Source organism: Mirounga leonina, unplaced genomic scaffold (assembly GCF_011800145.1).
Source record: "Mirounga leonina isolate KUSES-001 unplaced genomic scaffold, KU_Mleo_1.0 Mir_242, whole genome shotgun sequence".
Taxonomy (NCBI): Eukaryota; Metazoa; Chordata; class Mammalia; order Carnivora; family Phocidae; genus Mirounga; species Mirounga leonina.
This window is the reverse complement of record NW_023270627.1, coordinates 1,977,808-2,002,620: the sequence shown is the minus strand read 5'-3', so window position 1 is coordinate 2,002,620 and position 24,813 is coordinate 1,977,808. Positions and strand designations below refer to the sequence as shown.

Here is a 24,813-nt window from a genome sequence, read left to right as displayed (position 1 = left end):
AATGCAATGTCTTCTTTTCAAAACAAAGAAGAGAGAGAGAACATTTTTTTTTACTTTTTTTTTATTCTTATGTTAATCCCCATACATTACATCATTAGTTTTAGATGAAGTGTTCCATGATTCATTGTTTGTGCATAACACCCAGTGCTCCATGCAGAATGTGCCCTCCTCAATACCCACCACCAGGCTAACCCATCCTCCCACCCCCCTCCCCTCTAGAACCCTGTTTTTCAGAGTCCATCGTCTCTCATGGTTCGTCTACCCCTACGATTTCCCCCGCTTCATTCTTCCCCTCCCGCTACCTTCTTCTTCTTCTTTTTTTTCCCTTAACATATATTGCATTATTTGTTTCAGAGGTACAGATCTGAGATTCAACAGTCTTGCACAATTCACAGCGCTTACCAGAGCACACACCCTCCCCAGTGTCTATCACCCAGTCACCCCATCGAGAGAGAACATTTAATAAGAAAACGAGGCACCGATTAAAGATTATCGGTCAAGTTTGACATTGTCTGACATATAACTACATTGATCCTAACAGTAACCCCCGAGGAAGGCATTAGGAAGCATTCTCATCCTCCTGCCCTCGTTCTAATCATTATTACACTCTATAGCAAACTGTCTGAGGCTCAGAAAGGTAAGGTTCCCAACATCATAGCCAGAACATGGCAGGACTGATGACATTCAGGCACAGGTCTGGCTGACCCCAAAGCCATGTCCTTTCCACTGCACCATGGGTGGAAATCGACAAATAGCATCAAATGACCCCAAAAAGCAGAGGAGGATGAGGACCAACCCAGCTGCTAGATTTGAAGTCACTGTTGACCTTGCAGAAAGGCGAGGTTGAGTCCTGGTGGGGAAGCCTGATCACACAAGGCTGAGCGACATGATGAGCAGGCACAAGGAATTAGAACACAGTTGCCCCTTGAACAACTCGGGTTTGAACTGCACGGGTCTGCTTGTGTAGGAATTTTTTTCGATAAATACAGGGCAGTACTCTAAATGTGTTTTCTTTTCCTTGTGATTTTCTTAATATTTTCTTTTCTCTCTTTATTGTAAGAATACAGTGATAACATACAAAATATATGTGAATCAACTGTTTATGATGTAGGTAAGGCTTCTCGTCAACAGTAGGCTATTCGCAGTTAAGATTTTTGGGGGGCGCCTGGGTGGCTCAGTTGGTTGAGCGACTGCCTTCGGCTCAGGTCATGATCCTGGAGTCCCGGGATTGAGTCCCACATCGGGCTCCCTGCTCGGCAGGGAGTCTGCTTCTCCCTCTGACCTTCCTCCCTCTCATGCTCTCTGTCTCTCATTCTCTCTCTCTCAAATAAATAAATAAAATCTTTAAAAAAAAAAAAAGATTTTTGGGGGCAACGAAAGTTCCACGTGGATTTTCAACTGTGTAGGGGGTCAGGACCCCTAAGCCCCACGCTTTTCAAGGCTCAGTTGTATGAACTGCCCTCCCCGGGGCTTCGGCAGTGCAAGGAGGAGAACGTGGAGGGCTCAGGAAGTTTGGGGGGTTGGAAGTGAGCCTCTCTGAGGGGCTGTTCAGCCAGGATTGGGTACAGGAGTTATTGTTAGAGCCCCATGTTCACTGTGCCCCACCACACAAATGGTGACAGGACGGCATCCGGCTGGGCAAGACCACGCTAGTGGAAAGCAAGAGACAGACCATCTCGCGAGGGAAGGACTGAGAACGCAGCTATCAGAGCCAGCTGGGAGGCAGCTGGAGGGCATTAGGAAGTTGCTATGGAAACCCCCAACCCTGAGCTGCAACTCTGGGTTTTTGAACATCTTAATTTTGCAAGAATAGCTTGCCTGGGTTTGGGATAACACAGCGTTCGAGTTTATGCCATAAAAATAAAATGCAAGCTACCCACTTTAAGAGTTAATGTTGCTGTGCCTGGTTTCTCCCAGACACGTCACCGACGGGCTCTTGAAAGGTACAGATGCGTCCCAGGCCGCTCAGTATGTGGCGATGGAGAAGGCCACGGCCGCCGAAGTCCTGAAGAACCAGGAGGAGGCACCCCACGCCTCAGGCCAGCCCCTCCCCGTGGCAGGAGTCCCCGGCGACGTGAAGTCGGAAGTGGTGCCCTTGACAATTCACCACGCACAGAGCTCTCCTGTGCTCATCCAGCCCTCCCAGCTCTCGGCCGCCCTGCTGAACCCGGCTCACCACTTGCCTGCAGGGACCGGTCCCCACCCGGCCAGCCCTCCAGCCACCACTCAGGAAGGGACCTCCGCTCTGCCGTCAGCTCAGGCTCCACAGTCCCCACAGACGCCCATGAACGGTTCCACCACGCAGAGCTTGTTCATCGAGGAAATCCACAGCGTGAGTGCCAAGAATAGGGCAGTGTCTATTGAGGTAGGGTCCTATTTCCCTTTCTCGTAGCCCCATAAAGGAATAACACCTGGTCCTTTCCCTTGAAGATTTATCGTCTGATTGTAAAGATAATACATATACGTGTATATGTATCAAAGATAGATTTTTGTCAAATATATATAAACATGTATCTCAAAGATAGCCCTATAAATGGGTTTCAGTGGCCAGATTAAGAGAAAGGTCATCGGATTTCAAGAAGGGTAGGAAGGTGAGGCCCCGCTATGCTGGGAAGTGTTTAACCACCGGCTCTCTGGGGGGGAAAACGCCCTGATTTGTAGAATTTGCCCATTTCTGTGGTGTATTCTCCCATGATCACTGATTTTGAGTTACAGCAGGATGTCAGGGAACGTGCAGTTGGGGAGAAGTGTGAGTCAGTGCTCCCCAGCCAGCGCATGCAGGCCCGCGGAGGGTTTGCCAGTGGTCTCGGAAAATCAGTAGACTCTGGGTGAGCCGAGCAGGGTGGTGAGGGCGGGCTGGGGCAGAGGACAGCTGGAGCAAAGGGAGACACGAGGAAACCTGTGTAATGGGAACAAGACGGGGCAGAGGAACCTGGCAAGACAAGCTGCAGGGCAGTCCGAGATGCCTCAGGGTCATGGTGTGGGCATCCAGAAAAATGTTGCTGCTTGGACCGGTGATAAAAAATAGCATCTTGAGAAAATCACTCTGAAACAATGTACAGACTTGATTAGGAGGTGGGTCTAGGATTAAGGGTGCGGGATAGAAAGTAGTTAGCCTAGTCTCGGGATGAAAGGCAGAGACTGTCAAAATGGAAAGAGAAAACTAGGCCTTAACGTCACAGAACAGAAAACAGGCCATGTTTTTAAAGATTCTTTTTATCTAAGAGCTGGTGTCCATGCCCGAGGAGCACAGCTTGCTTCCCCCTTCCTCCTGCCCCCTTGTGTCCTCCACTCCTTACCCCAGACCCTGGCCCTGACCCTCCTGCCTCTCTCACAGGTCGGCAGTGGATAATGCAGGTCTCAAGAGAAAAATAACCTCTTCAAATGGCCATGGCCGCGGTCCTGGCAACCGGGCCTCTGAACGCTAGGTAGCTTCTGCCTGCTCCCAAGTCATAGCTATGCCCTAATCCAAGCCAGCCACTCACAAAATGCATCTCACAGGAGGGGTGAAATGTGATTGCCTGATGACGATTCGATCCTCTCCTGCCCCACAGGGCAGGGGCGCAGCCTGGAAACCTGTTTCCCCCTGAGAATGAGTGGATCTGCCCCTTCATATGTGTCCATATGGAAATGATGGACCCGTTTATTTAACAAATATCTATTGAGAACCCACTGGGCACAGTTATCATTGATGTGTGTGTATTTTAAGTTTCGACTTGCGAGTCATCTCTAAAAATGCCCCAATCTGCAGAAAGGAGGCCTGGGCCTTTCTGCCCACTCCATTGCTGACGAATGAGGGGGAGCTTCCTTCACAACCAGGTCCCTACAGGCTCTGGGGCAGGCAGTGAACTGAAGGGACAAAGCCCGTGCTTTCAAGAAACGTACCTGCTTGTAGGGAGAGATCGAGAACCAGTGTATGCCAGACAATAATAAATGCTAGGAAGGACAAAGAAAGCAGAGGAGGGGTTGGTAAGGATGGTGATGGTGGAGACTCGGGTTTACACAGCGTGACTCTTTGGACAAATCCTCGTCTCCCTGGGCCCTCGCATCTCCTGTGTAAAGTGTGCTAAGAAAGCGATCTCCTCTGTCTTTTCCCATTCTTACATTGTGGGGTCCTAGTAATCCTGCTGCAGATTTCCCCGCGGCCCATCTGGAATGATTCCTGTGCTACCCTAGAATCACAGGAAAATGTTCTTTTCAAAAATGTACAGGTATTCAAAAATGCATTTCATGTATTTCTCCCTACTGTAGAACTTGGTGGAGCTTAGAGGTAATCTAAATAACCCCCATTTTACATGTAAGAACGTTTGACCCAGAGGCCATATAGCAATTCTTAGGCAAACGTGGACTGGAGGTGTAGGAGTCTTTGTTCCCAATGAATGTTTTGGTTTTGTTCTTGTCCGTTTGCACATCTCCTCTATGATGAAAACTCAGTTTCACGAACAGAAACTTGGTTATGGGATGCATACTTTTGAAAGCATATCCCTGTGTCCTTTTTACTACTATTGGGAAAGTAGCAATAAATGCTCAATAATCAGTTAATGAATGAATTTGGGTTTCTGAGCTTGCTTCTCTGTGAATGAATATCAATCACTTGGGCTTACGTGGCAGCGAGCACAGAGGCAGGTTTGTCTGAGGTACAAAAATGTCCCTCAGCACGCACACCAGAGCCTTATTTTATCAACATTTTACCTGTGTCACACCTCCCCCTACACCAACATGAAATCCCTAATTAGCTTTCCCTCTGGATGCTAAACTTTCTTCACTTGCAATTTTCTTTCAGAAAGCAGAAAGGAAATGGGAAGAGAAAAGGCAAAATCTGGACCACTATAACGGGAAAGAGTTTGAGAAGCTACTAGAAGAAGCTCAGGCCAATATCATGAAGTCAATTCCAAACCTGGAGATGCCACCAGCCTTGGGCCCGCAAACAAAGGGTGATGCCCCAGGAGACAAGCTCGAACTTTCAGGTGAGGTGCTCACCCAACTGAGCAGGCTGGCTGCCCACTTAAGCACATGCTGGCCGACAGGACCAATCCCTCACTTCTCAAGAATTTTATAAAATTGTGAAACTGGAAGCACAAATCCTCAGGTATCACTAGATTCTCACTCTTACTTTTTCACCAAAACCATAGTAGGGAAACTGTGTTCTGCGTTAGGGCACGAGAGTAATGCCCAGTAAGGTAGAATTTAGATCCCTAGCTTCTACATTTCCTATGAATTTATGACACTTCACAGCACCAGCTGGGAGACTGTGAGGGCTGCATTTAAAGTAAGAGCTTTTCATGTGCTGCAGGAAGAAAAAACCAGCCTTTATGAGCTCCCAAGGGGATAGTAGATCATAAGGCAAAATGGCATTTTTAAAATCAAAATTATTAGATTGTATATTGAACCAACTAAACTATGGAAGTTAAGCATCGATGTGTCACTAATAACATAAAATAACTGTTAGAAAACCCAGCCTACTAAATCTCCAACCAACAAGCACCACGCCTTACTCTGATTTCAGAGCTGTGTACAAAGACACGATTTTATTGCAGCCCAGTGTCTCGGAGCCACATTCACTGACGCCTTGTCCAGGAACTAAAATTAATTTGAAAAGGAATCGCCATCCTGACTTGCATGTCCAGGAACATGAAAGTAGATACAGTTTACAACCACTGAAACCCTGTCTCAGGTTTTCCTTCCCCAAAGCTGCTCTAACATCCCAGTCATGGAAACTCTCCCCATCAGTCCACGCTAAGTTTTTCTACCTCCTTTCCCCACCTGCTGGCTGTGTGAGGCCTGTTTAGGGACCTGGAGGGTGAAGCAGCATGTGCCCGGGAACGAGGGGGCCTGGGAGGGGCGGCTCTGCTCTCCCCAAGACAGCTTTTCTCCCAGAGTTCCCGTGAGGAATTTCTCATGGGTAAGGATCTCCCCCCTTCCATTTCTATCTGGCCTAATCTGGCTCTTCCCATTATTAATTTTGTCAGATAGTCCCTGGATGTTTTAGAATCACAAGTAAATTATAAAAATCGTTATAAATTAGAACTGTTCCTTCTCCATGATTATACAGCAAAAATAATAACACTACATTTTGTTAATTTACCGCGTTTGGGCTTCTTATTCCTTCAGATTAAAAAAAAATTGCATGAAGTATTTTTAAAAAATTAGTCTCCAAAGTATTTTTCACTCAGTTAAAATGTTCTTGTTGTTCTTTTTGTTTTTATTTTTAAGTAAACCCTACACCCAGCGTGGGGCTTGAACTCATGACCCTGAGATCAAGAGTCGCACGCTCCACTGACGGAGCCAGCCAGATGCCCTTGTTTTTTGTTTTTTTAACACGTGGCCTGATTTCTTGTCAGAAAGAGTCCACTAATGTACAGGCTACCAGAAATGCATAAGGGTACAAGCCGTTACCTGCAAATGTTGGTTTCTATCATTTTTACTTATTTGGCATGGATGTTATTTTTTTTATTTGTGTTTACTAATGAGGTAAAATTCTACACTGAAGGTTTAAAAAAAAACTTTTTTGTATTTCCTCTTGTGTGCACTGACTACTTCGATAAAGGGGATGGACCAAGAGCTCCTAAACATCAGTAGAAAGTTTTAGGGACTATAGCCTCATTCTGTGTTAAAGAAAAATTATTCTCAGAGCTATGTGTTAAAAAGAGCAAGGAAGACTTGATTCAAGACCATTGCAGTGGGTGAGAAATTGAACTCGACTCTGAATGCAGCATATCAAGGATAGGGAGGTTCTTGCTAAAGGCTTGGATGTCCAGGGTGGGGAATGAAGAACCCAGTCAGATGTCAAGAACGGGGGATTCTTGCTATATTGACTTAGTAGAATTCTTTGCTAAAACTGGGCTGAGCCGACCAAGGGCAAAGCCTAATGGAGAAAAGGGCTCAGAGGAGCCTCACCAAAGCTGGTCAAAGAGGCAGTCTTTTGGGGGCCCCTGGGTGGCTCAGTGTTAGGTTAAGCGTTGGCCTTCAGCTCAGGTCATGATCCCAGGATCGAGTCTGCATCGGGCTCCCTGTTCAGCAGTGAGCCTGCTTCTCCCTCTCCCCCCTGCTCGTGCTCTCTCTCTCTCGATATTTCTCTCTCTCGCAAATAAATAAGTAAAATCTTTAAAAAACAAAACAAAACCAAAACCAACAACAACAACAACAAAAACAAAGAGGCAGTCTTTGTCATTACACAGGAGAGGAGACCTGGGCCCACCTGCAGGGCCCATCAGGCTGTGCCAGTCCCTGGAGGGACCCACAAAGCTGACGAGGCCATCCCCAGGCTAGGCTGCTGGCTTAGGCACCAGCCAGGTGGCCCAGTGCTGCTTGGGCCTTGTAACCGGCACCCTCAGGCATGAGACTAAAACCGGCCACTACACGTAATCGTGGGCATTTCACCCCGATGATTTACCCACATCCTTATTATAATTTTAAGTAGAAACTCCTCAAACAGCTCTGATTAGGTTGCTCAGAAGAGACAAGCACATTCCAGGGAGGGCACCTTGTTAGAGAGAGCTGGGGCAAAGCCCACTTGGAAGCTCCGGACCGTGAATTCCTGGCTCTCCCGCTTTAGGGAGCTCTTGGGTTGAGTGCTGGTGAAGGGCAGAGGTGAGGAATATTGATAAAGGCAGGAATGGGGCCCACTGTTTAAATTTTATTAAGTGCCTTTTGGGGGCAGTTTTCTGAAGAACGCTAAGCAGATATCTGCATTTTCTAATCTTTGGTGTCTATCCTAATTTATACTTCTGCAGCTCTGTGTTTACTGCCTCCTTTCGTTAGCAAAGAACCGTTTCCAATCACACAACTATGACCAAAAATCCACTTTCTCCCTGACTTCGTTTTCTGTTCCATCTGCCTCCCACTTGCCTTCTGGCCCTTCTGTGGCCAGATTCTTCTAGCATCCCCTGCTCCAACCCCTCCTGCTCACACTGTGTTTCAGACTTGAGGGACGGAGGCTTTAGAGGCTATGCAGGGGGCTCTGGATTGGTCTTTTTTTTAAGATTTTATTTATTTATTTTGGAGATAGGGAGCAGGAGGAGCAGAGGGAAAGGGACAAATAAACTTCACGCTGAGTGCAGAGCCCGATGTGGGGCTCAATCCCACAACCCTGAGATCACGACCTGAGCCAAAACCAAGAGTCGGCTGCTTAACTGAATGAGCCACCCAGGTACCCCTGGATTTGTCTTTAGGCTCCAATATTTCATCTCTCCAAGTAATACCCAGATTTTTTGTTGAATAAGGATAGCTTGTACTTGCATTGCATTTACAATAAGCCAGTAAGCATGGTTCCAAATGCTTCGCGTATATTAAGTTATTTCATCCTCACAGCACCCCAGTGGAGAAGATCATAGTAATACCCATTTAACAGATGAGAAAACCAAGGCAGAGAGAAGTTAGTTAACTTGTGCAGGATCTTTCTGAGATTTCAAGTCAGTCAGGCTTCAGGGTCCATACCTTTAATCATCACACTAGGGAGAGACTAGAGAAATGTTTAAGTCAGATTACATCGAGTTTCTAGAAATACACTGTTCTGGACGTTATCTTGCAAAGATATTATTTTTCAATGATACCCTGTTTTCCAGAAGACTCTCCAAATCCAGAACAAGACTTGGACAAGCTGGGGGGTAAGTCCCCACCTCCTCCTCCCCCGCCCCCTCGGCGGAGCTACCTGCCAGGATCAGGGCTCACCACCACGAGGTCCGGCGACGTGGTCTACACCAGCAGGAAGGAGAACACCACCGCTAAGGTCTGATGGGTTAAGCACTGGTAAACTGGTCTCTGGATTCAAATGATACCCTTAGACAAGGTTCTCTCTATTCTCCTTTAGAACACAACAAGTAGTAAGGCAGAAAAGGAGAGAATTGACTAAGCTACATCACAGGAAGGCCCCACAGATGGGAAAATGTCAGCTGGTGTTATTGGACTAGACTCAGCACTACGAGCTTTATCCTTACTTGACTTCTAGCTGCAACAATGTAAAATGCAAATCACAAGCTACTTCCCCAGCAAGGCGGCATAAGATTGAAAATGAGGGGTGAAGAGGAAGCCAAAGAAAGACCATCTTACAAAGCTAAGTGAGATTAGCTAACATAGGTGTGAGAGTCTGCACAGAAAGATGCTCGATGAGCTTCCGCTTCCACTTCACTTGGCAAGTTCTGTCTTTTGTGCTAAATGTGAAATACAATTTCTGAGGAGATGTCACATGGGCGGGCCTTTCTTAAAGGCACCGAATGTTGAGTAGTTACAGTTTTATTAAAAATCTTCCATCTATTCACCAAAATGACAACTTGTACGAACGAAAAACCCAAACTAAATGCAAGGGGATATTATCGTCTTTGAACTCGATTTGAAGAGTTAGGAAGCCAACGCACCAGACAGTAAGGGAACGTGTGTTCTCATGATCTGGCCCTCTTTTCACCAGCACCTGCAGGTGTTAAGCCAGTATCTGTGATTTGAATCTTCCACAGGCGAGCAGTGAAGATGCTGTACCAAGCCCCCAGGCTAGAGCCACAAAATGTCCAGAGGAGCCTGCTTCTGCCTGGACCCCATTCCCACCATCAGTCATTACCTCCTCCTCAAAGGATGAGGAGGAAGAAGAGGAAGGAGACAAAATAATGGCAGAACTCCAGGTACGTGGATGAGGTGACTTGACTATGGCTCCTTGCCTTCATATCTAGGACTCTCTGGCTGTGTCTGTCACAGATTCATTAGCTAGAGAGGGTTGGCCAGGAGCCTTTGGACTTAGGCCCCCAAAGCTGCATCTTCTGGCCTTGGCTTCCACTTTTCCAAGATGGCACTGAACTAGGCTCTCGGGGTACCTCATGACATGTGTAAGGAATGATCATTTCACAAAACAGCTCGGGAAGTTTATACAGAAGATCAATTGCAAGTTTTCCTAGCTCTGGCTGAGAGGATTTGCTTTCCTTGCTTTTAGTCTTAATACTCGGCTTCATTTCACAAGCAATTAAGACAGGGATCAGAAATACCAGCCATTGTCTTGTCTTCATAAGGACTGACTAAGGCCCACTTCAGGTGGGGTCCCATCCTTTGGTTTTAATACTCGAATGGCTGCCCTTAGGCCTTCTGCTCTCCATACCAGGCTCGCATTCGGTGTCAGTGTCATCTTTTCAAATATTCTGACAAGTTGAATGATTCCCATTTTCTTTGGCCTGTTTGAGAAATGATACTTTATGTATTAGTGTTGGATTTTTATTTTTTAACTAACTGACAGAGTCCATCCATAGGATTAAGGATGGGGTACAGAAACTAGACTCAAAGCTTATCCCACATTCAAATCATGGCTGTGAATCTACCTTGGCTGTACGTTCTAAGAACTTTTCAAACCAGAGACATATGCGCAATTCCCAGACTAAAGTCTGTTCGTAGAATATTTCACTTTGACCCATACTTATTGTAGGATTTTCCCCCCCCTTCGGATGGCCAGGTGGTCAGGCCACAACCACATGGGGTTCCAAAACATGTTGCCTGTTCACCAGTGTACTCATGGTTTTGTGAAGGCCCCACAGATCTGCATTCTTCACGTGGAGTAGAGAGACTTGCAAACCGTGTCATTTCTACCACGGCAGTTCTGTTTTGCCTTCCTTGGTGGTAACTGCCAAAATTGGGCTGTTTGGATTCACAGGGCTGCTAGGTTGATTTATGAATATGGGTGAGTCCTTCCGAGCCTCACTAAAACTCCCAAACTGGCCTGGGACATCCTTCCCACCAATCAGCTTGCAGACAGGTGTTCCGAATGGTTAGAGAGTGTCATTCGTAAGAACCATAGATTGCTAAGGTTAGGGACACATGCAACAGTTGAGAGCGTGGAGGTGTCCGTCACTCAGTGATCCAGTGAGGACCCCCTGGCTGAGGACACTGGCAATGACAAGCCTGCTGGTTGTTGGGGGATCAGGCCTTGCCCAAAGATGTGGAGGCAGGTTCTGGGACCATTCATTGTAGCATCTGCCCCAAAGCGTGGTAAGAATTGATCATGGCCCAGTTTGGTTCAAATGGATGACAAAGCACCAGATGATTTTAAATCCCCGCAAGGTGAGCAGTCACTACTAATCCAAGGAGCAGAGACTTTAGGCTCGTGAATAATCCTGCACTAGCCCCCAATCAGAAGTCATCTATTTGTTCCAGCTTCTTAGAGCTCTTGGCTTGAGAACATTTCCCTCCACTGAGGCCTACATACCGCGGATGCTTTCTTTGACTGAAAGTTTTCAGAGGCTGGAGTATTTGGCTCCTTGTTGTAGTATTGGTGGTTAGGTAATACTGGTGAATAAAGTGCTCTAAGCCTAACTTAGCCAAAGCCAGGCAGCTCTCCTGCGGGGGGCAGGGACCCAACCTGCTGCCCCAGAAGGTCAGCCGCAGGCTCTGGACTTCGATGCCCCGAGGCAGGACAAGGAGCAGGTGCGACCTCCAGAATGAAACTGTGGGGCACCTGCCTGCTCCAGAGTACCAGGCATCAGAAGAAGCCACAGGCTCCCAAGTCCAGGGTCTGACAGCCCAGTGGAGATGGCGAGTGGCTTTAGTGGGCATCTCCAGGGCCAGCAAGGACTGGGGTGTCTGAGGGACTGCAAGGGGGAGCCAGCACTTCAGGCACGGGGAGTGAGTGGAGGAGTAGGGGGAGAGCAGGCCGGCAAGGCCCCAGGCATCACCTTCATTTGTATTTTAGGACCCGTCCTGAAATGGTCAACTTGGTGCGGGCATGGGTTATTCTTTCTGCCTACAGAGCTCTTTCCAAAGGAGCATACTTGACATTAAGAAAATATGATGCAATCATTTGGGATTTTTTTCGTTTAAATAACTGGTCTTTAGTCCCAGGTGCACATTCGAATTATCTGGGGGAGTGTTTTAAAAAAGAAAAAAGAGCCTCTGAATGAATTCTGAATGAATTATTCTCTGGGTGATGCCTGGGTAACAGAATTGTTTTTTAACAAGGTGACATGTAGTTGAGTTGAGAACCACTGATTTCAAGAAGCTGGACGCTGGGGTCCTTCATCTTTCTTGCTTTCACGATCGTATTGTCCCTCCCACTCTCTGCCCCAGAGACACAGTCTATGCTTTCTGTCCATCTGAGAACTGGCCTCCCTCACCCCATGTTCACATGAGCCGGCGTGGGTTCCTAAGAACCAAACCTGATAGTTTTCAGAGACAGGGCTAGAGGCTCGGGCAACCCCGAGGCTGCTCAGAATCCCCCCGGGTGCTAAAGGGCATCATCACTTTATTCTAATGCACTTCAGAACCCCTCAGAGGATGGGTGTCCCTTACTACGGCAGACAGTGAATTGGTAAGGATTACTTTTGATGTACGATTGAGAGGTTTGCAATATCTTGTGCCCTTTTTTCTCTGACCTCAAGAAAGCTGGTTAAAAAAAAGAAGAAGAAAAGAAAGAAAATGACCGAGAAAAAAGAAAGATAGCTTCTTGTCTTAATTCATTTACATATTCAACATTTTTTAAAGGTCAAAGCAAGAAGCCCTACTACATGTAAATCAGGTTCTGGAAGAAAGGGCATTCCTTTCAAGGCTTCTGTCCATTAATCCTACCGGGACACATAGGAAGCCTTTGCCCCTGGCTCAGCATTCAGCTTTGCTGCCTGAGGCCCAAATGCGGAGCCCCTTTCGCAGACGCTGCCTCCCTGGCCCCCGTGTGACCTGCATGCAGGCCTGGGCTCAGGTCTCCATGTCTCTGGACTCTGCCTCTTCCCTCCTTCCTCCTCCCTGCACCTGGATCCCCGTTAACCTCAGTATTTTAATCCCTCAGGCATTCCAGAAGTGTTCCTTTATGGATGTAAATTCAAACAGTCATGCCGAGCAGTGCCGGGCTGACAGTCACGTTAAAGACACTAGGCCGGGGGCCACGGTCCCACCCAAGGAGAAGAAGGTAACGTGGTGGTGACACATTTGCCACCCAGGCCGATGGTCCTTCTTTCCTTGCGCTGACACTAACACCACTCCTGCGTTTGTCCTTCTATGCCCTCTCTTTTTTTCTCTCGCCTTTTTTTTTTTTTAAACTAATGGAGACACAGCCTCAGGTTTAATCAGAGATTAATCAGTGACCTCAGTGTTCCTGCACACAGCACGCAATAGTCTGTGCAGCATTTTAGGCATTATCTTCCCAAACCGAAGAGTATACGTACGCCTTGCAAGATTTTTCTAGAGCTCCAGGAAAAAAATAGAAACATCGACCGAGTGTGTAGCACTTTTTCTAAGTTTTAACAGGTCTTCTAGGTCCAACCCACCTACATCAGAAGTAGCTGCAAACCTTGGATTCTGGGAAGAAAACACACGGCAGAGCCGTATGCCTGCCACCATCCACAGGTGTGTCCTCATGGGAACTTACACATGTGTATTTGCACACATGTTCGAGAATGCCAGACAGAATTTTTGTTAAGTACTACACATTCTCAGACTATACCTTGCAAGACAGTAAGTCCAGTCTGGGTTTAGGGCTAATATACATTGTGGCATCCTAATAGCTTCAAGACAGATGTCCAGGCTCTGAAACAAAATTTGCTGTCGTTACCTAAGTACCTAAGGGAAAGGACGTTGGCCTGATTGTCTGAATGTCAACCCTTTAAGTCGCATCTAGATTTTTGGATATAGAGCCATCTTATCTGAAGGAAGCCTCTGTTTACACACCAGGATTGAAAGCTTATCATGACCAACTCAAGTCCTAGCATTTTTCGCCAGGAACGTTTATTTCAGAAATCGAAGGTTCTAGCATCCCCTAGATAAAGTCAAACAAATCAGCCACCGTGTAGCCTACTAGCGACACCAGGTGGCGACCTCAGTCCCTGTATAAGAAAGCTCAGTGATGGGAGATAGAGGATCCCAAGTCAGAGGGCTGTTCTAACATAATCCTTCAAGAGATACAGTCCTGGGGCTTATAGCTCCCAGCCGTGAGGCCCTGCCAAGGAGGCTGGCCTCCTGCTCCCTGTCTCACAGCCATCGCAAGGCCTCCTGCAAACTACATCTGCCACATAACTGACATATAACACTGTTACAGGCCAGGTGAGGGGGAATTTCTGTGCACCAGCAGAGGTTATGAAACTATTATTGATAACTCTTTCTCATGAAGAAAATCTCCTGTTAATTTGGATTGAACCCATGACACCATATTGGAAATATATGGCTCTTTCAGTCTGTGGGATTGCCCTACGTGGCCTTACTAAAACCAGCTCATGAAAGGCCCTCGGAGACCCGGGGTCACAGGGCATGCCTGGGCTAATGGGACTGTTTCTGGCCAAAACGCTGCCTGGGAACCAGGAAGTTCTGGAAGATCCCTCTAGAGACAATCATTGTCTCGTAGAATTTTGCTAATTGGTGAAAAGGTTGCATGAGATTTCTTGCCCTGCAATTAGAAAGCCATATCCTTCTGGTTTCGTTCATCTCAGTCGAGTTCATCAGATAAGCAGGTCTGTAGTAAGTGCTTATTGTAGATCATTATACTCAGTAGATTGACCTATTTCATAATAACCATGAGTATCGGACTTGTACCCAAATTTGTATCATTATTAACCTCTCCGTGGTCTATTCATCTACTCTCCTATAAATCAAATATTTCTTTAAAATTTTCTCCTATCATCATGAAGCGCTAGCCTAGTACTGCACTTGTATGCAATTTTCCTATAACTATGTCTCTGATGGTTTTGGTTTATTGCCCATATGCATTTTGAGCCTGCTACACAGTTGTCTGAACAATCCAAATCTAAGGGCCTATAAGCAGATATTAAGAGGCTTACTTACCTTTTACACAGAGTCTTGACCATCTGAGAGCATATCTAAGATGTCATTGTGAGATTACATGACATTTGTGACCAAGCTACCCTGGATAAAGTTAATACACCTGCTTTGATACACTCATTCTTTTTTCTAGCCCAGTGACAAAAATGACAGGTCATGTGAAACGTACCCTTGTGACATCTTTATCTTAGTGGCTTTCATCGGAGTATGCCTGCTACTACATCCGTTTTAAAATACGTATGTTCCTGGGTGACATTTGAAATACTTAACAATGGGTGTGGCATGGGCTGGGACCGATCAGAACAGAGGCCAACACATGTCAATTCCTTGTCCATTTCATGGCTAACTTCTCACCCGAGTCCTAGCAGGGTATGCTAACTCCATGTTTGGGCTCAAGACCTCATTTATTCTTCTTCAGACCTTTTTACTGGATGTGTTAGTTGTTTAATAACCCAAGTTTAAAATCCCACATTAGACCTGACGTTGTTCAAGCACACCAGCTGAATCGTTGCACGTATTTGGAGGCCTTACCGGGAGGAGGGCAAGTTAAAGAGGAAGGTGTTGGGTGGCTAACGTATCTTGTATCCTGTACGACGTTTCCATGTGATTAATACTGACTCTGTTGTTTGTGTGTTAACTCCTTGAAGGTGTATGGATGCTCTTTCCATTTGTAACAGGGTGGTGGGATTGCTCGGGGTTGACTTTGGCGGGGCCTGGTTATTGTGCTTTGTTATGGTGTCGTTGCTTTAACCAAACAACTTCCTTGGGATTGTGTTCCATCTATCACCGCCTCTTCCTCTCGGGCTTCAGCAACAAGAAGAGAAGGCAGCAGTGCCTGGGAAACGATGAGACACGGCTAGTGTTAGTATCACGGCAGGGCCCGAGGGGACAGACACACACATGCCGGAAAAGGCCACGCTGCCTGGTCAAGCACTGTCCACACCCGGCCCTCACCGCTGGCTTCTCACGCCCTGAATCTTGGTGAGAGCCTCAGAAATGGACCTTCGCTCCATGTCGGAGGATTTAGAGACTAAAAGCTGAATTACGATGTCACGACCATCATTTTAGTCTCACGTGTCTGCTTTGGAAATGTTTAGACATTTTGGCAACATTACCATTCTGAATTTGGATTTGATGATCGCCTTGGGTATTGTTAGTTTGAAGGCTGTTGTGACACGTTACGTGGCGAGTCCAAGTAAAAAACTGCAAGTCCCTTTTCAGTCTGTCCTTTGACCGGGGAATAATTATGGGGTATTTTTTCATCTCCAAGTACCACACCCAACAAATGCAGAGTCCTTATAGGACAATTTCCATAAGAGAAGCAGAGATAGTACTGAAAGACCTAGCTGGAAGGGACGTGAAAAATCTCCTGGTCTAGTTCCTCGGTTCATAAGCAAGAAAACTGAGGCCCAGAAAAGTGAAGGTAACACAGTGAAGTAGCAGGTCTGGATTAGAGTGAGAATCTTCTGCCTGCCGAGATACTGTGCTTTCGACAGCGACACACCCCTCTTCCCGTGTTAGATTCTGCTAGGCTCACAATCAGATGCTGGAAAGAGAACGTGTTGATACAGAATCGGTCCCTTTATTCTCTTAACTGCTCCCTCACAGAATTCGAAATACTTAAAACACTTTGCTAATTGAGATTTTCGTCTTGTGCAAACACAGGGCATTTTTGGAAGTTGGAGAACAAAGCAACCCAAGGTAAACAGAGCTATATAGGTTTTGGACTAGTGTGTAACAAATGTGCTTGGCCCGCATGGTTTGGAAGTATTAAATTAAAGGAACAATTTAGTGATGGTCCACCTTGGGGGGATGTGGTTTTGTGGAGTAACATGTCCTACACTATTCTACCAGAATTTGGAATTATTCCATGAAGACGTACGGAAATCTGATGTTGAATATGAAAATGGCCCCCAAATGGAATCCCGAAAGGTGAGTTTAGCAGATCTGTGTTCCAAATGATACCGTGCAGATTAATTACCTTCCCTTGCAGATCCATTTCTGATTAATGTGTGTGGTTTCCCTCCTCCGTTGTCCCTCTCAGGTTACTGCAGGGGCTCTAGCACCTCTTGACCATCCTAAGTGGGAAATAGCAATGGGGAATGGTATTTCTGATGCATCAAGAACCTTAGAGTACAAAACAGACATCCAAAAGAAGGAAAACTCCATATCCAACAAGAGTTTATTTAGAGACAGTAGAAACTATTCCCAGAAAAATGTGTCTAAGGTCAACTCCAGCTACCCTGGCACTAGTCCATCGGAAGTTGAAATAAACAAAGGACCTAAGAGCTCAGGACCACCGCACCCTATATCTGACACTGAGCATCAGAAGATGAATTATGGAAAGACAAAGGAGATGATGAGTCTAGAAGGACCAGAAAATACAGATAGGTGTGACCTTCCCTCTCCCACTAGGTCAACTGAATTGAGCCCGTGTGATATCAAAACTCAAGATCAAGAGGTTCCCATGACAGAGTTCGGCCAGGTCGTTCTGAGACCCAAGGGGGCACGGCATGTGAACGTGAACCTCAGCGAGGACGGGGAGTCGACCCCAAGTTCTCCCGCTGAGGAAAATGCGACCCCCGACAACATTGCCTTCATGATTACCAAAACCGCGGTCCAGGTTCTCTCCAGTGGGGAGGTCCGAGACATAGTGAGCAAAAAGGGGGAAGATGTACAGACGGTTAATATTGATGCCAAAAAAGAGACAACTTCCAGACAAGGAGGAACTGAAAACGAAGAGCCAGTCGTGTGCCTGGACAAGAAACCAGTTATCATCATCTTTGACGAGCCCATGGACATCCGGTCCGCGTATAAGAGACTTTCGACCATATTCGAGGAGTGCGATGAGGAATTAGAGAGAATGATGACAGAGGAAAAGATAGAGGAGGAGGAAGAAGAGGAAAATGGAGACCCAGGGGTCCAGAACAATACTTGCCGAAAGTTCCCCGAGGAGATGGCCCCTGGCAGCCCCGGACCGGCATGGCAGGCTGACCGTGAGTTACAGCGACACCGCCCGCCGGCCAAGGCTGACACATCAGGAGGACAGGAAGTGAACAAAAGGGAGTGGGGCAAGTTCAGCCAAGCAGATTCTCCAAGTTCAGAAAGCAAGGGCGACGGGACAGATGACCAGTTTGAAAACCCCAAGAAGAAGTTTAAGTTCAAATTCCCTAAGAAGCAACTGGCAGCTCTCACTCAGGCGATTCGCACAGGAACCAAAACGGGGAAGAAGACTTTGCAGGTGGTGGTCTACGAGGAGGAGGAGGAGGACGGCGCCCTGAAGCGGCACAAGGAAGCCAGGCGATTTGAAGTAGCTAGGTCTCAACCCGAAGACACCCCCAAAAGCATGCTTAGGAGACCAGAGCCACCCGGCCCAGAGAGCCCCGCTCTGATTTCCAGGACTGATGAAATTCGGAAAAACACCTACAGGACCCTGGACAGCCTGGAGCAAACCATCAAACAGCTTGAAACGACCATCAGTGAAATGAGTCCAAAAGCTCTGGTTGATGCTTCATGCTCTCCCAACAGAGATTCTGTGGCAAGCTCACCCCACATAGCCCCAGAGGCCTCTCCCCGCTCCCTGCTAGTTCTGGATGAAGCTCCCACTGCCCCAGAGCCCCCCTCGTCCGTACCTTCAGCTTCACGTAAGGTATCTTGGTCTGACGGAAAGTGAAAAGACCCAGCTGCTTTCTTACATCTGCCATAATCACCATTAGCAACAGGTGTCTTGTGATTGACTTGCTTCCTTTCAGGTGGCTCATTGTGTTTTGTTTTTGTCTGTTCGCCACGATCCCTTTCTCTCACACTTTCTCCCTCACTTTCAAAACAACAGCTAGGTGTCTAACAGCTAATCGATCCTCTTTTTACCTCTGTTGCTGATTGGTGTTGGGTAAACGCAAGGACGCTGGGCCGGTCATTTGCTGTTGAAATGATTGCTCTGATACTCACATTAAAATCCGTTTGATCAGTAGTGGAGCAGTTTATTCTGTTTGATTCTTCAAATTAACCCCAGTGGTGTCTCCTGATGTCCGTCTCCTAGATCTGTCCTGCATGTAGGGCTATGGCTTCTCACGTTGACCTTCTCTGCACACGGCGGGAGATCCTCGGCGATAACCCACTCATGTGCTTCTCCTTCTCTCCCCCCCTGCTGCTCCTTCCCCCAGGGCTCCGCTGGGACCCCGCAGACGAGCAGGATGCCAGTCCCCATGAGCTCCAAGAGCAGACCCGGAAGCCTGGACAAGCCTGGCAAGCCGTCCAAACTGCAGGATCCCCGCCAGTATCGTCAGGTAGTTTTACCTTAAACCCAATTTTGGATGGACGCTATTGCAGTTAAGAAGCAAGTCGCTGACTTAGTTTATACCAAATCTTGTGTTTTCTTTGTAAGATATGGTTTACATAGACATCTGGGATCTGGGGCATGAAGAAAGTCTAAAAAAACCTTTGTTAAACTTTCCACCACGCTTTTGCATGCTCACAATAAAACATCTTTCACTTTGTGACTCCAAAGTTTAACTGTTAACCAAGGTGCCAGGCCCATTGGCTTTTCTTTGGTGAAGGGAGTGGTTCATCAGAACCCCTTGGGAAACCGAGACAGACCTGTCCTTGAGCTGCCCTGAAAGTCACCAGTACTAACGGATATGCTGACTGCATTGCATTCGAGGCACATTAACTGTCCATCACGATGCCCCAGCCCCACCCCCACCCCCGTAACCACCCAGACGCATGGCCAGCCTAGCACCCAGGAACGGGGAGTGGGATGATGTGCCTGTTCTCACCAACAACACCTGTTCTTCCTTTTTCTCCCTCTTCTGCACATCCTGCGCTCTGTACTTTAGGGGTTTCTGCCAGGTCCAGTACAGCACAACGGGACTTAGCTCAGGCCTTGAACTGGTTCGGTTTGGTTTGGTCTCTGTGATTTAATGATTCTCAGAAGGGCTGTGTTGCCAGACCCTGTGGATCAATCGTGTTACCAGCTCTCTGACAAACTGTCTCCCGCCATCTTTATTCACAGGCTAATGGAAGTGCTAAGAAAGCTGGTGGGGACTGTAAGCCTACTTTCCCCTCCTTACCTGCTTCTAAGATTCCAGCCCTTTCTCCCAGCTCTGGGAAAAGCAGTTCTCTGCCCTCTGCTAGTGGCGACAGCTCTAACTTGCCTATTCCACCTACTACTAAACCATCGGTTACTTCTAACCCTCTCAGCCCCCAGACAGGACGATCCGCCCCCTCTGCCTCCCTCATCCCCTCTGTCTCTAATGGCTCCTTAAAGTTTCAGAGCCTCACTCATGCAGGTAAAGGCCACCATCTCTCATTCTCGCTGCAGACTCAAAACGGCCGAGCAGCCCCTCCCTCCTCCTCCTCCTCCTCCTCCCCACCCTCCCCCGCCTCCCCCACGTCACTGAATCAAGGTGCCAAGAGCATCAGGACCATCCATACACCCGGCCTCACCAGCTACAAGGCACAGAATGGAAGTTCAAGCAAAGCCACCCCATCCACAGCAAAGGAAACCTCTTAAAGGCCAAATCCTGTTAGGCACAAGTCGGAGTTACATTAAAAAAAAAAAAAAAAATCTTTCTTTTTTTTCAACAGTCTTCAACAACTGTTTTCACAAGAGAATGTATCATATTGCTGTACTGTTTGAAGCTTAATGCTAAGTATGTGCTAAATACTGGATGAATAGATTTCAGTAAAGCTCGTTTGTTTTTTGTTGTTTTTTTTTTACTTTGTTGCTGTTGTAATTACACAGTGTTTACTGTCTATATTCGATACCTGTTACATGAAGTAAGCATGTGTTACAAAAAGAGTGGCTGGCAGGAAAGAAGGGTGAGTGTGAGACTGTGGGGGGCGGGGAGATGTATTCAGCATGTAAAACATGTATGATTCCAGAATTTTAGTATGTTTTGTACAAAAATATTTTTCATTACGGAGACTAGATGTGAACAGAGAAATACACAAGTGTGACTATACAAATTGTAAAACAGATACTATAATATTTCCTTTTATTTTAGTGTTATTTAGCTTTATTACAGATTTCTATTTTTGTCAAAACTTCATGGTTCCTTTCGAGATCCTTTTTGCCAAAAACATTTTGATACTATAGCATTGTACGTGTGAAAGTAGTGTGCTAGACAATATGCCCGTGAACTTCTGCACAAGCCAACCCAGAGGCGCGTGTAGAAGGCAGTTTATCAATCCCGTTGCACTGCCATGAAAATTAGGTATGATGATCTGCAGCCCAGGCAAGCGAGCTTTCTTTACTTTTCTTTCGTTCTCTTTTTTTCTCTTCCTTTCCTTTTTTTTTTTCTTTTTTTTTTCTTTTTTAACATATTGGGATTCTCTAGTTGCTTTCTTTGCAGTATCGAACCCCTTCCTTTGTTTTCGGAGACCTGGCAACCCACACTATTGCATTGTGGATTTTAACATGTACACTTCTGTACGGTTCTGTCAACTGATCAACTTTTGTACATATATAAATAGACATCAGAAATACTGGATGTGACAGCACAGAGTAGTTTTCCCACACCAAAGTTAATTTTTGTGCATGCTTTAAAACTCTATCTCGGGATGGGCAGAAATGGGGACTCCCCGTACGTTTTTAAAAAGCAACGAGTTTGCACAGCTGGAGTGTTTTTTGTAAATAAATGTATTTGTATAACACAGTCATGTAATATACAGAACTATAAGCAGAGACTTTGCAAAACTAAATAAAGGGCTGCATGCTTATTATTTTTTTGTACCTTGTCCCTCGAACTACTTCCTAGTCAGAGAACAAATGAAACTATCACCGAGTTAAATGGTTTGGGTTTTGAGGACATTGTCGGTGACGTGTAACCGGACACGAACTGGGTTTCTGAGTCATGATGAGTTCCTGATAAATGCATTGCAAGCGTGGTGCCTTCTGGTGTAACCTGTTGACCCTTGTCTCTGCGGCTTACCCACGGCTTGCCTACCACAAAGCAAACCTGGGGACAAAGCTTTCACCCTCATTGGCCAGAGGGGCTCATATTACTTTCTCTTTTTTAATTTCTAGTAGAAGTAAAGTAGAAATAAACCATCTTTGTCACTATCTTCTTTTGGAGTTCTCAATTCTAAAAAATATCGTTGGTGTAGAGAGACCCATGCGAGCCAACATGACACTCCATGTATTCATTTGAAAAATGGGAAGAACAGTTAATGCAAATAACACCAAAATTATGAATCACAAACAAGAACAGTCTCAGGGAGCTGCCTATTGTTTTTTGCCTCCAAAATATTTAACTTGGTTTGATGTAAAGGGTAAATTATTATTACTTCAGCACCTGGTTGTTAGTGGTCCTCAGCTTCAAGTGTACAGAGCTGGGATGCCTTCATCAGAAATAGCATATTCTGTCTCTACTCCTATTAACTGTAATCACAGGTCTCAGGGAGGGCTCGGGAAAGTCGTCATCTTAGAGTTTTTAGGCCTAAAATGTTGCAACACCTCAATCATGTCCCATCACAACTCAACAACTCTGTTAAAATACATACAGCAACCAGCTGACTCGTACCAGTTCGTTTGCTCCTCTGTATGCACAAGCTGAGAATTCTTTGTGAGCAGCTAACCACAGGTGGTGGCTCCCATCCTCAGTTTACCCTCAGACTTCCCAGAGTGCTGGCAAGGCTATACCGGGGATGGCCAATTGCAGCCGACATCATGAAGGATGGGGCATGTACCCCGGGTAAGGAACAGCTCAACACAGCTCAGCCATAACCCTGAGACCCAGCAAAGTGCCGCCTGCCTCCACAGGACCTTGGAGGGAAACTGAGTCCGGGTGTATGCGGGCTGCCTCTGACAACACGTAACGGAAAGGCACCTTGGTTCCTTTAACAGCTAAAATGGGTGGTGCTAGATAGGAACTGCTAGGTTTTCAGATTTTGTTCAACCACTATTAGACTCTCACTACATTATCTTTGAAGCTCATCATTCAACTAACAGATTGTTCCCTCTGAAAAAAATACTCTTAGAAATAAACCATAGGGGCTTATCAGATTCATCCAACAATCCATCAGCCCGTGCTGTGTGCTGGTTGTGCAGCCTTGGGCATGCCTCAGTTTCTCATCTGTGAATGGAGAAAAATAACAGAACCTACCTCATAGGATTGTTGAGAAGATTAAATTCGATGTGTAGAAAATTCTTAAGACAGAGCCTGACGGGCGCCTGGGTGGCTCAGACGGCTAAGCGTTCGACTCTTGATCTTGGTTCAGGTCATGATCTCAGGGTCATGGGATTGAACCCCTCATCCAGCTCCACATTGGGTGTGGAGTGTGCTTAAGATGCTCTCTCTCCCTCCAAAAAAAAAATAATAAATATTTTTAAAAATTAAGAAAAAAAAGCCTGACACAGATGCACACTCGATAAAGGTTAGGACTATTGTCCTTATCACTGCTACACTGATAACTGGACACTGTTCCTGCTCTTAAAAGGCTTCCATCTAGTTGTGGAGGGGATGGCACAGACACGGGCAGGCGGAGAAGTCAGACGAACCTAACGGTGGGCAGCAGGAGTCCAGAGGAGAGGTGGTTCGCCGAGGTGATGGCATTTGGCCCTCCCTGGTACAATACAGAACTTTTAATAGTGCTGCAGCATTAAAGAGACTGCTTTTCTTTCAATGCTACCTGTGACTCCGACTCTTTCCAAAGAAAAACAAAAGATTGACACAGTCTTGGAACAAAGCCAAGGTCCTAGAATCATGGCTACGAAAGAGTGGTCCTTTTGCAAGGTTGCGTTTTCAGGGTTGGGAGAAGGTGTACCCCCAAATCACCCCAGCCAGACTCCCCAGATGGTGGGACGAGTTGATGTCCATCCCTGAACTGAGTACCAGGGGCAAGACCCATGAAGAAAAGTAGACACGTCCTCTGGGCTCCCAAAGCGGCTTTGGCCATGCCTGTCCCCAGTCTGCTTCCTGAGTGCCCCACTCTGTAATTCAAACTTCTTCCCCTCTCCATGGCTCTGAAAATGCGAAAGCATTTGCGAGCAACCGAGAAGCTTTTTTGGAGGGAGTGGAGGAATGCGGACTGCTTCAACCAAAAATTCCAGAGGTCATTTTGCAGAAGCAAGCAGGTGACATTGTTGGGGAGACACACTCCGGGCCACAGGCAACAGTGAGCTCTGATCTGTGCTCCTGAGAAGGTAATGTCCCAAAGAAAGAAACTGATCATGTGAGCACTTTTGAGGAGGGAACCCCAGATCTGCCAGGGCTCACGGCCATCTCGCTTGAAACAAAAGCCCATCCTGATGACCTGGAGGTTAGAAGGTCAAGTCATGCTCAACACACTGCACAGAGAAGGCGGGGGAGCTTACAGTGCATTCCTAGACTTACACAAAATGCTTAATTTGTTTAATTGCCTAGCACTGATGGGGAAGTCCTTGGTCCTCGCGACTGTGGACACATCAACAATAACTGCCACTGCTGCCTATTATGGGCCAGGTTATGCTAAAGGGTTTTACACAGATCGACTTTTAATCCTCACAAAAACCTTGTGAAAAAATTACTGCCATTCTCTCTTCCCGCTCGTGCTGTAGAGCACGGGCTGAGTAAGAGAGAGGAGGAACAGGGCGCGCGTCTGGGATGAGGCGAGGTATAGGCACTTGACCGTTCTGCTTGGGATTGGGGACCCTCAGGTTGTCTCTGAAAGGACTTGCCGAGCAGTTTTTCATTCCTGGACCAAACGACAGAGCATCTTTAAAAAAAAAAAAAAAAAAAAAAACTCGTTCATTGCGTCATGACAAATTTTGGCTGCCTCACCTTCAAAAATGGGCAGGCAGAGAAGCACTCAGCTTAGGGGGTTAATATTCTCATCCAGCGTCACTTGGAAGGCAGGTGAAGCTGGGTCGTTACCTGGGATGACCAATTTCTTTTTCCCTAAGCAGGTGGACGAAAACCCGAAGGCACCAGGGCCAGACGGCAGGGGAATCAACCCACCTGCCAGAAAGGCCCCGCCCCGACCACGCCCACTCAACCACGTCCCTGCTCCGCCTACACTCCGCTAGGCCACGCCTCTCCCTCGCCCTCAGTCCTCTGACCAGAATCTGGTTGCTACAGCACCTTCTCCACTCAGTCCCGGGCC

The 24,813-nt window shown here is 46.7% G+C and overlaps 1 protein-coding gene across 10 annotated transcripts in view; it reads left to right on the top strand.

The window, feature by feature from the left end:
• The window catches only part of KIAA1217 (KIAA1217 ortholog), a 287,017-nt gene extending 265,222 nt beyond the window's left edge, over positions 1–21,795 (top strand). For 6 of the 10 annotated variants that reach the window (XM_035029501.1, XM_035029502.1, XM_035029500.1 and 3 more), the window contains 10 exons: positions 1,918–2,365; positions 4,784–4,967; positions 8,565–8,728; positions 9,450–9,611; positions 12,749–12,868; positions 16,396–16,431; positions 16,585–16,662; positions 16,775–18,379; positions 18,894–19,016; positions 19,742–21,795. In XM_035029501.1, coding sequence (XP_034885392.1) covers positions 1,918–2,365; positions 4,784–4,967; positions 8,565–8,728; positions 9,450–9,611; positions 12,749–12,868; positions 16,396–16,431; positions 16,585–16,662; positions 16,775–18,379; positions 18,894–19,016; positions 19,742–20,242 — 3,421 coding nt within the window. In that variant the 3' untranslated portion in view covers positions 20,243–21,795. The remainder of the gene's footprint in view (positions 1–1,917; positions 2,366–4,783; positions 4,968–8,564; positions 8,729–9,449; positions 9,612–12,748; positions 12,869–16,395; positions 16,432–16,584; positions 16,663–16,774; positions 18,380–18,893; positions 19,017–19,741) is intronic. The other 4 variants (XM_035029504.1, XM_035029503.1, XM_035029509.1 and 1 more) reach the window with 3 other exon arrangements.
• Positions 21,796–24,813: the final 3,018 nt, after the last annotated feature.